We start from the raw sequence: 15,487 nt of genomic DNA, 5'->3' as shown, positions 1-15,487 counted from the left end.
AAATACTTTCGTAAATTTGAAAACCGTTCCGTAAAATACGAAAATGACGAGCGCTATCAATATCACTTGAAATTATTTCCTTTGTTCAACAGAGTTGTCATTTTACAGTTTCTGTTCGTAATTTAAATTATTCAAGCTTGTATAAATGTACCGAGGTGGTGACACATAATATTTTACATTGCTCAGTAAATTTATTTACTTGATGATCCGACCGTAAAAACAACATGATTTTATTAGCCACTTGATTTTTAAATAATGAACAGTTAATGCGCCGATATTGCTTATTGAATAAGTTACAAAAGATACTAATTGTGGCAAAATCGTACTTGTTGAAAGAACACAATGTATGACCTGACTGGACTGCAATAGAAACACAAAATAACAAGTATTTTCTTCATACTTTTTCGTATGAACGTTTTATTTTAAAGATAATGGCACAAGACAAAAACATACAAGATAATAATTATCTTATTCTAAATGATATTGTCACATCTTTATCTGTCAAAGAAAGGAAAACATTTGCTCAATTTATAATACCGTGATTTTAAAGCACACCTGTGCAACCAAGATCGATTAAATGTTCAAAGGTAAATTATCTGGGTAATCCAATTATGTTGTCACGCGTCGTTAATTTTAAGTACATCAGATGGGCAATAAACCAATTAACAGCCACGCGGTGTTGGGAGAGAATCTTTGGAGGATTTTAGGAGTGAAATCCGCGGTACGCGGTATGATTCCGAGAAACACGGAAATCGGACAAAAAAGATATCGAATCGATATTTTTGGACTGTACTGTATGTTATACATTTAAAGTAATTTTGACTTCACAAATATAATTTAACATGAATAACATCATCTTAACATGGGCAAGTACAGGGTCAGTGTACAATAATCTACATGTACCAGTGAAAATAAAAAAAAACAGAGTTTTATTTTTATCTAATTCTACACATCATCATGTCGTACAATCTCTCTTGCAGCAAGATAAACATCAACTCCATGTTCATTACTTGGAATAAGAGGGTCAACCTGACTCAACAAGTTATCCACATCTACAATTACATGATCTGGTTGCATATTCAGCATGTCCAATGAGCCAATATCTTCACCATGTGTTTGAACATCATTAACTTGAGGGTCTATTCCATACTGCTCAATTCCATCAATTAAAATATTTTCACTATTCAGTTCAGCTGAATGAATGTTTTTTTGAATCATGCTGTTCACCCAGATCTTTTGTGGTGACCAACAACGTTCTGTTCTTAACCCATGACTATTATATGCCACTACGAATTGAGAGAGTGCTTCGTTGATACGAGGTATAAACACATAATGTAAACACAGCAGATCCTTTTGATTATCAACATCTAGCAGATCATTTCCTTCTAGATAGTAAAACAATGAATAGAATGTTTGAATTACAGCATAATAAACATCTCTCCAAAGCCTTTCAATTCTGCTATTGTGCACAGATTTTCCTGCTATAAAACTACCACGATCAGAGCCTCGCCTTTCTTCCATATATCTAGCAACTAAAACATTTTCACTTCCTTGATCACCTCTGACTCGAGATGGTAATGAGTACGATTCAACTGCTTTCAAAAACGAGTTCAAAACAGTGACCGCCAAGTTGTTGTTCGAGCATTTTAAGAACACTATTAATCGCGAAAAACCATCAATACCTCCATGTGTTACTAATTTCCAGCGGATCAGCGCATGGTGTCCATCAATATGCCATAGGTCATTAGGCCCTGCAACTGAGTATTTCCTGCGAACTGCAGTTAAGCCCCATCGTATCAAGGTGCTTCCTGGATCAATATCACGCAGAGTTCTCCTTACACGTGACTGTTGCACACTTATACCTTTTGCTTTTAAGTGGCCAATCATCATACTCACACCAGTATGTGGTTGACTGTTAACGATTTCTCGCATCACTGACATCAATTCTGAATCATTTATCATAGTATGTCTAACCAGATTCTTCTCCTCATATTTAAGTCGTCTCCATAGTGTTGTTCTGTGCACTAAGAACATTCTGGCTATTTCACCTATCTTAAAACCAATTTTAAACAAATATTCCACTTGGTCGGTGCATATAAAAGCAGGAGGCCTTCCCAGCCTATCAGTCGCTGAAATACATCCTGCTCCATCAACAATGCTCAAGAAACTAGATGGCATAGAAAAATCTATCGTGCTCCAATGTTCTCTCAGGGGCTGAAGACAAGATAATAGGGTTTGAATTTTCTCAATTAAGCTCTGATCAGCTCTATTTATAACTAAATTAAATTCTAAACAATTTAAGCCATCCACTGCACTTTTCAATCTGTTGCGAAAGTATTCTATGTCACAATTTGGAGGGTTATCTGGGATATTTTCACAATATGATAACGTTTCGTCCAAGTCTTGGAAAAAAATTTCAAAAATAGACTCTTCTTGCTCTTCATCATGTTCATGATCTGGGTATGTTGCCATCTTCTGCAAAAAAAAGAAGAATGTCATTAAGCCATCAAACCTATCACATGAGCCAATATTTCACAGCTAATATCCATGGTGTTGCATTTGTAGCTACAGCATGTATAGTATTCTGCAATTTATAAGATTTCTATGTATAAATCAGTGATATTTTACACTCTGAACAGTCAAGGGTATAACTTAAATATTTTCATTTCAGAGAAATAAACATGCATGTGTGAATCTGGATCTAAGCTAGGATTTTGAGGGCTTTAGTCACTTTTGAGCGCTATATGAAAACCCACCAATGTGTAATAGCAAGGGACCAAGGATGTAATTTTTGTAACTTACTAAGCTTCATCTTTGACTTTGTCAGATTTTAAAAACTTTAGGCAGGATTGGCAGTCAGTATTGTATTTAATTTTTGACTGTATTAACCTTTAGGTAGCAGTCTTGTATTACAACTCCAGTTTCGGGTGCATGTCAAAACATGGAGGGGAACAAAATAGTGCATTTTTTTCTGAATTTTTTTCTGAACTCAATTTTTTCTGTTTGATTATACATGTAGGTTTATGCTGAATTGAAACATATATATAGACTTGCATCTTTTGGGGATATCAATCCATGAAAGTGGAAGGATATCATGTTTACTGGAAGTGGTGCGGCCTAGTAAAAATAGCAAACAGAAAGTAGGAAAAAAATGTTTTGACTTCAGGATTGCGTCACTTTTTATTCTTCGTGGCAAGAACCCCCTTTTTTTCGATTAAATCACAATTTCACATTAGTACATACATGATATGAACATGAATTTTTTTTTATATATAGCAAAATTAGGCTAGCATTTTTTATTTTTTTATTTTTTTGTTTTCAAAGATCAGCTGTTTTGCATGTTAGCCTATGGAGCAGTCAATTTCAAGACTGCAACCTTTATTATGAAAGATTCTGACATGGGATGTGGAAACTTAGTTAATTTCTCACACAGTGTGATTACACATGCTTTCGCGAGTTGTCTCCTCTCTTTTTATTCCTAATAGTTTAGTAACACATGTTTGTTATTTGTTGACCAAATATTTAATATTTTACTTTTTATATTAATTAGGCACTTGAGAATTTTTGAAACTTTGCGCAGAAACTGAATACATGGACTGAATAACTCATTTTCTAATTAAAGTAAATCATTTTTGATGAACCATACTAAATCAATAGGAAAAGGCTTTAGTTAGCTTTAAAAGGCATATAATTTAGATACATGTTCTTACAGATTATCATTGATCATCTCAACAAGATTGATTTTCTCGCCTGAGATGATATGGCTAAAATGAGAAAAGCAATCCAGTTGAGATGACCAATTGCAATGATAATTTGTTGATCGCTATTTGTAACTATGACGACATTGTCAGTTTCATTAGGATCCATGTGCCTCATTTAATTTAGTTTCTTGCCATCATTGTTCATATCACTTGTCTTGACTCCTGCTGAGAAAGGAAATCACCAGTCAGCAAGATCAAAGGAAAATTTCCTAAAATAGCGATAATGCTTTTTACATGGGACACTTTGGAATTACTTGCATGACTTGGAAGCTTGCATAGTACTTCATTTCATGCTCTGGTGATTATAAATCATAAAATGTATTCATTGATGCGCACAGTTTGTTTGTTTTTGATTTGTTATGTGTTTATCTTATATATATTATGCATTTTTCTAAGTTCATGGTAATAACTTAAAGAAAAATGCTTATTTTGGCCCCCTTTGAGTCTGAATTCCAAAACCGTTGGGACCATCATCCAAAATTAATCCCAACCTTGTGGTATTGAACCTTCTAAAAAAAAATCATATCTAGATCCACACTTAAACTAAAGTTATCATGGTTATTGTCTAGAAACGTAATGTGTCTAAGGACAACGACGCAGACAACATGGACAACAATTACTTCATCATACCATTATTATGATCCTAAATATATTTTTGTGGTCGCATAATAAAACAAGATTGTGTCTGATGACATGGATCCTCCACTGGCAAAATGGATTGATTGTCATGCTTAAATAGGTGGTGAACAAGTGCAAATTGGAAAAGACATAACTCAGAAACAGTCAAAGTGACACCACCTGAATTTGAACTTAATCTTAGTTTTATGTTACTTAGCATTATTCTAGTCAGTGCTAACAAGTTGGAAACAACAAATTTCCATTCATATAATTAAAGGGCAATTTCTCCTTGAAATAAAAGTGAATCTGGCCGAAATTCGAAATTGTCCTATGACACCGTGTATCATCAGTACACTGGAAATAGGTACTAACCAAGCGGGCATGATCAATTTTGACCTTACAAGGTAACGGAAATCTTTGTTTTGCTTTTTCATTATTCAATGTACATTTCTCAACATTTGAAATTCCTGCTCCCAAATAATTTTTGCATCGATTTTTTCCTATTCATAAAAAAACTTTGATATTCAAATAAGAACAAATAACATGCGCAAATAGTTGTGAAAGTCAACACCCACTTTCAATTTCGATACAGTTGTTGAGACATTTACATGTTTTATCTGAAAGAAACCTATTACAGGGTAACAGTAATGGTTACCAATCATAAAGCTACCTGTGATTACTCATTCTTTGAAACTGTTTGGGTAATAAACGAGTATGAAAATAAAGTTTTTGTGTACGGTGTACAACAACTTAACTATGCACCGTACATAAGGATGTATGTGGTCAGCCAAACACCATACACAAGGCTTCTTTAGGGATAAAATATCGAAAAGATTTCAGTGCCAATTATTGAAACAGCTATACTTATTATACACACACATTGACATTCTATCGGATGAGACGAGGGCCAACTTCTTTTACAAGTATTTGCACATGCTTTTAGTAATCCCTCTTGTTTTGGGAAAATAATGAGACATCTCTAATTAGTCAAGCTACGATCAAATCATTTCTTAAAACAGCAATTATGTTTAGATTGAAGTAGTCACATTGATATTATGTGAACAAAAGAAAGATTTGTCGTTACCGTGTAAGATCAAAATCGCTCACGCCTGCTTGGATAGTACCTATATTCGCTGTAAGATGATACAAGGTGTATGAGAGGCTATGAATATATATAGCTTGCATTATGTGTATAAATATGAACAAAATATGCTGACAAATAAAAGTTCTAGAGAGCTAACAATTCCTGAAGAAAAATATGTTTTGAAATATGCAAAGACATATAGTAATTATTAACTACAGTGGGACGTTGAAAAAAAATCTAATTCGGGGATTCAGAGATGGGAACTAGAACACATTCCAATTTTTCCATAAACGGCCATTGTGGTGCATATTTCGGCACTTTTTTACATTGGTTATTAGATGTACCCCAACTGTTTCCAACAAGTGTTTCCATCTGATGAACCTGCTGTCAACTTCCAGTTCTGGTTTACGGATTTTTTATAAACAAAGCGAGTACTTTGTGGCAAATAAACCAAGATTTTATAGAAAATCCACAGCCTTCAATACAGAGATTTTTGTTATAAAATTTCAAACATAGATTACTCACTTGCTTTTCGAAAATTTGCTTGTGTTTATTAATTGTTTACAAAAAAATATAAGCAACCTGTAAATTCCCAAACATCTGGAGTGGTGCTGAGCCAGTCAAGTGCACCCTAAAAGGTGTACTTAATTTGAGCTCATTTTTTATTTGTTTTAACCATTATTATAACTACAGTAATAAACTTGTTTTGAGGAAATTTCGAGCAATACTCCGATATCTATCAGTTATTAAATTGCCTTATTTGAGGGAACAAGATTAAAAAGAAAAGGCTGTGGATCCATGTTCTAGTCTAAATAATTATGACGTCTGGCAAGGCTATTTTGGTCGCAGGAAGGCGTCCAAGAAAAAAAATCAAAATAGCCTTGCCAGACGTCATAATTATTTGGACTATGGATTTTCTATAAACTTTCCATATGTTTAGTATTGAATCAACACAAGGGTACATAATCCTAACAGTAACACTAACAGTATCAGCCTGCAATGCCGGACTCGCATGAACGCAAGATTTAGTTAGTGGGGCGACGCGTTTTTTTAATTCTTGGTCATGCATTCGTGTTGAGAAAGAAAGGGGGAATGCAAACAGTTATACAAAACGTTACCTTCTCATATATAGATATCAACAGCTAATCAAACCAGGGGAGTTCATAGAGAACGTGCCAACTTCAACAGGGACCGCCCGACTATATCGACCAATCACAAACGTTGTTGCAAATTTGACCTTGTGACGTCAAACAATTTCCCATAATGCAATTATTGCATATAAATAAAAATTATTGCATATAAATAAAAAAACGACAATTATACCAATTGAATGAAAAATATTGCATTACAATGACAAGTTATACAAATTGAATAAAAAATATTGCATTTGAATGACAAATTATACCATTTGAATGAAAAATTATACCATTAAAATAAAAAATATTGCATATAAATGAAAAATTATACCATTTAAATGAAAAAATATACCATACAAATGAAAAATATTGCATATAAATGAAAAAATATTGCATATAAATGAAAAAATATTGCATATAAATGAAAAAATATACCATACAAATGAAAAAATATTGCATATAAATCAGTGAAAAAATATTGCATATAAATGAAAAAATATACCAATTAAATGAAAAATATTGCATTTGAATGAAAAATATCAAATTTTTGCAACCAATACCATGCCATACTTCGATACTTCCAAAGATTTAAAAGCTACCTGTAATCCTAATTGTAGGTGCATGACAGTTACCGCCAATGTCTTATAGTCACACAGGTTACTATAAACTGTAGACTGTTTAAGAAACATTTGGTATGAATAAACTTTTTAGTGTGTATGTCTTCATGTCCTTTGGCTACAATTGATGATGCATAACTAGTAAGGACCAACCCGCGGAGACAGAAATACAGATTTCTCTCTATCGTTATACTAAAAAATTGAAGATATTTTTTATTTCGAATTGGAATTTTTTTGTTGTGTTGGGTTTTTTTATTTTGTTTTAGTAAACTGTTATTTGTCATTCGGTCCATTTCTTGTTTTTTCACGATGTTTTCAAATTATTACTCATGAGTTTAAAAATTCTTATGTATCTTTTGTCTCTGTTTTACCTCTGATAAAAAAATCAACAAAATTTAAACGTTGATGACTTCAAATGGTGCTCTGTACATCTTATAAGTGTGTTAGGTGTAACGTTTTCTACAAAGACGACCACAACAGATACATAACAAAATTGATGTGATACAATTGTATATGGAGTGGACAAATTATATCTTTATACTTATCCTCGTGATCCTCGAAAGATATATACTTGAAGTTTTATAAGAAAATTATAAATATTTTCCATCAGGACAGTCATTATTGGAACGTGTTCCTCGGTAGAAACATACTAGTACTTATAGTTTTATTTTCAGTTCATGTCAACGTCGGCACATGTTCCTTGATAGGAACGTATTAGAAGTATTTCTTTCACTTCATGTCATTATCGGATCGTGTTTTTCAGTGAAAACGTAATATATTATTTTCTTACAATTTAGCTTTTTCGGAACGTGTTTCTCGGTAGGAGCGTTAAGTTTTACCTTCAGTTCAGTAATTGGCGGAACGTGATCCCAGCTTGGGACTTATTTTTAGTTTTACTTTCCGTTCAGTAATTTTCAGAACGTGTTCTTAGATAGGAACGTACTAGAAGTTTTACTTTCAGTTTAGTCACTGTCGGATCGCGATCCGCGTTAGTAACTTACTTTAAGATTTACTTTCAATTCAGACATTGTTGGAACTTTTATTTACGACCTTATATTTTTCTTTGTTAGAAATAGAAGGTAAAACGTAGAATAATTGTTGATTTCAGTTTTGAAAATAGAAAAATGGATGATGCCCTCAGAAACCCTCAGTGACGACTTCTTTATACACGGAAAACAAAACGGAAGATAGCATCGGAAACAGAAAATGTACTGCAGCGTCACCGACCCATGGCCTGTGATACAATGACTTCAAGTCGGACGACACCTTTGTGTTCACATGATCTGACCCCGTGATAAACTGACTCCAAGAACAAAATACTTCTTCGTATACACACGGTCCACCCAAGTGATACACTGACTCCATAACGGACACAACATTCGTGTAAATACTGTCCGATCCAGTGGAACGCTAAGCTCTAAGACAGTCGATACCTTCGTGTAAATATAGTCCGATCGATTATTTGATACACTGACTACTCGACAGATGGTCCAAGGACACAGTTATCATCCTTTGATTTTCGTTGTCTACAAATATAGACTCTTGTGTAAGCAGTGTATACATTTTTTTAATACTCTTTCCAAATTTATTTCTTGATATTTTATGCATGAAATATTACGTAGTTATTTGGGTCCAATAAAAAAAGGTAAACAAATAGTATGCCCGAAGCTGTCAAACTGACTGTTAGACCCCCTGATTATAAAATTGTCTTTATTATGAGTTAGAACTGGTAGACTTTTCTATAACTTTAAAATATTATTTTTCCCAATAGTAGTACATTACACTGTAAAATTCTTTTCGAGATAGAGCAGGTGCAATTGTTTTTAATTTGAATTTTATTGTCAAAAAGAAATGCACTACGAAATAACTATGTTCTCGGGCCAGATGGTGCCTTCTATAACTGACAATCTTTACAGGCACTAACTAACGGTTGTATACTTGTTTATTTACGGTATGCTACATGAAGAACGTTGTTCACTGACTATACTACAGAACTTATACTACTAAGTAATCTAATGCAGCTGTTCCAACCAAGAAGCACACTGACAACTGGACGGATAGCATGATCAGCAATCTATTGCAGCTGTTCTAACCAAGGACCACACTAACAACTGGACGGAAAGCATGATCGGCAATCTATTGCAGCTGTTCTAACCAAGGAGCACACTGACAACTGGACGGATAGCATGATCGGCAATCTTTTGCAGCTGTTCTAACCAAGGAGCACACTAACAACTGGACGGATAGCATGATCGGCAATCTACTGCAGCTGTTCCAACCAAGAAGCACACTGCAACTGGACGGATAGCATGATCGGCAATCTACTGCAGCTGTTCTAACCAAGAAGCACACTGACAACTGGACGGATAGCATGATCGGCAATCTATTGCAGCTGTTCTAACCAAGGAGCACACTAACAACTGGACGGATAGCATGATCGGCAATCTACTGCAGCTGTTCCAACCAAGAAGTACATTAAAAACTGGACGGATAGCATGATCGGCAATCTACTGCAGCTGTTCCAACCAAGGAGCACAATAACAACTGGACGGATAGCATGATCGGCAATCTACTGCAGCTGTTCCAACCAAGAAGTACACTAACAACTGGACGGATAGCATGATCGGCAATCTACTGCAGCTGTTCTAACCAAGAAGCACACTAACAACTGGACGGATAGCATGATCGGCAATCTACTGCAGCTGTTCCAACCAAGGAGCACACTAACAACTGGACGGATAGCATGATCGGCAATCTACTGCAGCTGTTCCAACCAAGAAGTACACTAACAACTGGACGGATAGCATGATCGGCAATCTATTGCAGCTGTTCCAACCAAGAAGCACACTAACAACTGGACAGATAGCATGATCGGCAATCTATTGCAGCTATTCCAACCAAGGAGCACACAAACAACTGGACGGATAGCATGATCGGCAATCTACTGCAGCTGTTCCAACCAAGAAGTACACTAACAACTGGACGGATAGCATGCTCGGCAATCTACTGCAGCTGTTCCAACCAAGAAGTACACTAACAACTGGACGGATAGCATGATCGGCAATCTACTGCAGCTGTTCTAACCAAGAAGTACACTACCAACTGGACGGATAGCATGATCGGCAATCTATTGCAGGTGTTCTAACCAAGAAGCACACTACCAACTGGACGGATAGCATGATCGGCAATCTATTGCAGGTGTTCTAACCAAGAAGTACACTACCAACTGGACGGATAGCATGATCGGCAATCTATTGCAGGTGTTCTAACCAAGAAGCACACTACCAACTGGACGGAAAGCATGATCGGCAATCTATTGCAGGTGTTCTAACCAAGAAGTACACTACCAACTGGACGGATAGCATGATCGGCAATCTATTGCAGGTGTTCTAACCAAGAAGTACACTAACAACTGGACGAATAGCATGATCGGCAATCTTTTGCAGGTGTTTTAACCAAGAAGTACACTACCAACTGGACGGATAGCATGATCGGCAATCTATTGCAGGTGTTCTAACCAAGAAGTACACTACCAACTGGACGGATAGCATGATCGGCAATCTATTGCAGGTGTTCTAACAAAGAAGTACACTACCAACTGGACAGATAGCATGATCGGCAATCTATTGCAGGGGTTCTAACCAAGAAGTACACTACCAACTGGACGGATAGCATGATCGGCAATCTATTGCAGGTGTTCTAACCAAGAAGTACACTACCAACTGGACGGATAGCATGATCGGCAATCTATTGCAGGTGTTCTAACCAAGGAGCACACTGACAACTGGACGGATAGCATGATCGGCAATCTTTTGCAGCTGTTCTAACCAAGGAGCACAATAACAACTGGACGGATAGCATGATCGGCAATCTACTGCAGCTGTTCCAACCAAGAAGCACACTGACAACTGGACGGATAGCATGATCGGCAATCTACTGCAGCTGTTCTAACCAAGAAGCACACTGACAACTGGACGGATAGCATGATCGGCAATCTATTGCAGCTGTTCTAACCAAGGAGCACACTAACAACTGGACGGATAGCATGATCGGCAATCTACTGCAGCTGTTCCAACCAAGAAGTACACTAAAAACTGGACGGATAGCATGATCGGCAATCTACTGCAGCTGTTCCAACCAAGGAGCACAATAACAACTGGACGGATAGCATGATCGGCAATCTACTGCAGCTGTTCCAACCAAGAAGTACACTAACAACTGGACGGATAGCATGATCGGCAATCTACTGCAGCTGTTCTAACCAAGAAGCACACTAACAACTGGACGGATAGCATGATCGGCAATCTACTGCAGCTGTACCAACCAAGGAGCACACTAACAACTGGACGGATAGCATGATCGGCAATCTACTGCAGCTGTTCCAACCAAGAAGTACACTAACAACTGGACGGATAGCATGATCGGCAATCTATTGCAGCTGTTCCAACCAAGAAGCACACTAACAACTGGACAGATAGCATGATCGGCAATCTATTGCAGCTATTCCAACCAAGGAGCACACAAACAACTGGACGGATAGCATGATCGGCAATCTACTGCAGCTGTTCCAACCAAGAAGTACACTAACAACTGGACGGATAGCATGATCGGCAATCTACTGCAGCTGTTCCAACCAAGAAGTACACTAACAACTGGACGGATAGCATGATCGGCAATCTACTGCAGCTGTTCTAACCAAGAAGTACACTACCAACTGGACGGATAGCATGATCGGCAATCTATTGCAGGTGTTCTAACCAAGAAGCACACTACCAACTGGACGGATAGCATGATCGGCAATCTATTGCAGGTGTTCTAACCAAGAAGTACACTACCAACTGGACGGATAGCATGATCGGCAATCTATTGCAGGTGTTCTAACCAAGAAGCACACTACCAACTGGACGGATAGCATGATCGGCAATCTATTGCAGGTGTTCTTACCAAGAAGTACACTACCAACTGGACGGATAGCATGATCGGCAATCTATTGCAGGTGTTCTAACCAAGAAGTACACTAACAACTGGACGGATAGCATGATCGGCAATCTTTTGCAGGTGTTCTAACCAAGAAGTACACTACCAACTGGACGGATAGCATGATCGGCAATCTATTGCAGGTGTTCTAACCAAGAAGCACACTACCAACTGGACGGATAGCATGATCGGCAATCTATTGCAGGTGTTCTAACCAAGAAGTACACTACCAACTGGACGGATAGCATGATCGGCAATCTATTGCAGGTGTTCTAACCAAGGAGCACACTGACAACTGGACGGATAGCATGATCGGCAATCTTTTGCAGCTGTTCTAACCAAGGAGCACAATAACAACTGGACGGATAGCATGATCGGCAATCTACTGCAGCTGTTCCAACCAAGAAGCACACTGACAACTGGACGGATAGCATGATCGGCAATCTACTGCAGCTGTTCTAACCAAGAAGCACACTGACAACTGGACGGATAGCATGATCGGCAATCTATTGCAGCTGTTCTAACCAAGGAGCACACTAACAACTGGACGGATAACATGATCGGCAATCTACTGCAGATGTTCCAACCAAGAAGTACACTAAAAACTGGACGGATAGCATGATCGGCAATCTACTGCAGCTGTTCCAACCAAGGAGCACAATAACAACTTGACGGATAGCATGATCGGCAATCTACTGCAGCTGTTCCAACCAAGAAGTACACTAACAACTGGACGGATAGCATGATCGGCAATCTACTGCAGCTGTTCTAACCAAGAAGCACACTAACAACTGGACGGATAGCATGATCGGCAATCTACTGCAGCTGTTCCAACCAAGGAGCACACTAACAACTGGACGGATAGCATGATCGGCAATCTACTGCAGCTGTTCCAACCAAGAAGTACACTAACAACTGGACGGATAGCATGATCGGCAATCTATTGCAGCTGTTCCAACCAAGAAGCACACTAACAACTGGACAGATAGCATGATCGGAAATCTATTGCAGCTATTCCAACCAAGGAGCACACAAACAACTGGACGGATAGCATGATCGGCAATCTACTGCAGCTGTTCCAACCAAGAAGTACACTAACAACTGGACGGATAGCATGATCGGCAATCTACTGCAGCTGTTCCAACCAAGAAGTACACTAACAACTGGACGGATAGCATGATCGGCAATCTACTGCAGCTGTTCTAACCAAGAAGTACACTACCAACTGGACGGATAGCATGATCGGCAATCTATTGCAGGTGTTCTAACCAAGAAGCACACTACTAACTGGACGGATAGCATGATCGGCAATCTATTGCAGGTGTTCTAACCAAGAAGTACACTACCAACTGGACGGATAGCATGATCGGCAATCTATTGCAGGTGTTCTAACCAAGAAGCACACTACCAACTGGACGGATAGCATGATCGGCAATCTATTGCAGGTGTTCTAACCAAGAAGTACACTACCAACTGGACGGATAGCATGATCGGCAATCTATTGCAGGTGTTCTAACCAAGAAGTACACTAACAACTGGACGGATAGCATGATCGGCAATCTTTTGCAGGTGTTCTAACCAAGAAGTACACTACCAACTGGACGGATAGCATGATCGGCAATCTATTGCAGGTGTTCTAACCAAGAAGTACACTACCAACTGGACGGATAGCATGATCGGCAATCTATTGCAGGTGTTCTAACCAAGAAGTACACTACCAACTGGACGGATAGCATGATCGGCAATCTATTGCAGGGGTTCTAACCAAGTAGTACACTACCAAGTGGACGGATAGCATGATCGGCAATCTATTGCAGGTGTTCTAACCAAGAAGTACACTACCAACTGGACGGATAGCATGATCGGCAATCTTTTGCAGGTGTTCTAACCAAGAAGTACACTACCAACTGGACGGATAGCATGATCGGCAATCTATTGCAGGTGTTCTAACCAAGAAGTACACTACCAACTGGACGGATAGCATGATCGGCAATCTATTGCAGGTGTTCTAACCAAGAAGTACACTACCAACTGGACGGATAGCATGATCGGCAATCTATTGCAGTTGTTCTAACCAAGAAGTACACTACCAACTGGACGGATAGCATGATCGGCAATATATTGCAGGTAATCATGCCAAGAAGTACACTGGGAACAAGCCATTGAGTGGTACGGACTATAGTGTATAACTACCATGCATACAAGACGGGTGATATTATTCTTGATAACTGACAATTTTCAAGGTACGTTTTACACTTAAAAAAAATACAGACAATAGCGATATCGAACACATGGCATACTTTGTACAAACTAATCTGATAATAAATGATTTATGTTTGTTGTTTAAGTCTGGTGAGACATATATGCCATGGCTTTTTACATATACATCCCGTCATTGTACTATGGTAAATTTGTGTATTTTTTTCTTTAATTTTGTAACATATTTGTTTGTTTTGTATTAATGAAGTTTATAACACAATATTGACTAATGAACCCCTATTTTTGAAATTTTTATATTATTACCTATTATGTCTGTTTGTTTTGTTCACACATCGAGTCAATATAATATAACTTGATACGACTGTCATACAAGTGATATCTTTAGTTACCTTTAAAACCAGGTTTAATCACCCATTTGCGACAAAAGAAAATATCTGAACCAAGTCAGTAATATGACAGTTGATATTCATTCGATTGATGTGTTAGAGCTTTTGATTTTTTCCATTTGATTAGGGACTTTCTTTTTTAACTTTCCTTGTGTAGCCTCCGAAAAACGACAAAACTAGCTTACGAAAGCAGAAATGTGCTGTTGATGTATTTATTGTACATTCATATATTCACATTATATAACTAGATTTATTTCACTTGACTTGGCTGTGGTTTACGACGTTCGCTTATTTACGACCAGTCCATCTATAGACAACAGTTTTGGGATAAACTCATCAATTAAGACTCCGGTTATCCGTACCATACCATACACTAAGTTGTATTGTTAATGCGTTTGATGACACTGATAGGTGATAAGAACTAAAAAATAATCATAACGGAACTCATTTTTATCACAAACATCTTCAAATAGATTGTTCTAATGCAAATTAAAACAAAAGCTCCGCCCGATCAGTTGAAATACTATTGTAGTCCAGTCAATCTAGCATACATTTGACACTAACCCAAAAGTAATTGTAACAGAAGACTTTTAAGTTTTAATCTATAGCATTATACCCCAAATATACACAGAAAAAACTCCCATGAAATCTAGCTGAAGGACGACTAAAAGAAATTACCATTTATAAT

General features: G+C 37.5%; 1 protein-coding gene across 3 annotated transcripts; it reads right to left on the bottom strand.

The window, feature by feature from the left end:
- Positions 1 to 912: 912 nt before the first annotated feature.
- On the bottom strand, positions 913 to 6,650 carry LOC134710198 (uncharacterized). Of its 3 annotated transcripts, none has more exons than XM_063570431.1 (2): positions 6,582 to 6,650; positions 913 to 2,475 (listed from the first exon to the last, which is right to left on the bottom strand). In XM_063570431.1, exon 2 carries the CDS (start codon positions 2,470 to 2,472, stop codon positions 946 to 948), a length of 1,527 nt encoding a protein of 508 aa, XP_063426501.1. In that variant the 5' UTR covers positions 2,473 to 2,475; positions 6,582 to 6,650; the 3' UTR covers positions 913 to 945. The 3 variants fall into 3 exon arrangements, with proteins under 3 accessions (XP_063426501.1, XP_063426502.1, XP_063426499.1); XM_063570432.1 differs by lacking the exon at positions 6,582 to 6,650 and adding an exon at positions 5,989 to 6,561; XM_063570429.1 differs by lacking the exon at positions 6,582 to 6,650 and adding an exon at positions 6,046 to 6,561.
- Positions 6,651 to 15,487: the final 8,837 nt, after the last annotated feature.

This window comes from Mytilus trossulus, chromosome 3 (genome assembly GCF_036588685.1).
Source record: "Mytilus trossulus isolate FHL-02 chromosome 3, PNRI_Mtr1.1.1.hap1, whole genome shotgun sequence".
Taxonomy (NCBI): domain Eukaryota; kingdom Metazoa; phylum Mollusca; class Bivalvia; order Mytilida; family Mytilidae; genus Mytilus; species Mytilus trossulus.
The sequence above is the reverse complement of the archived record's forward strand: the minus strand, read 5'-3'. Positions and strand labels throughout refer to the sequence as shown.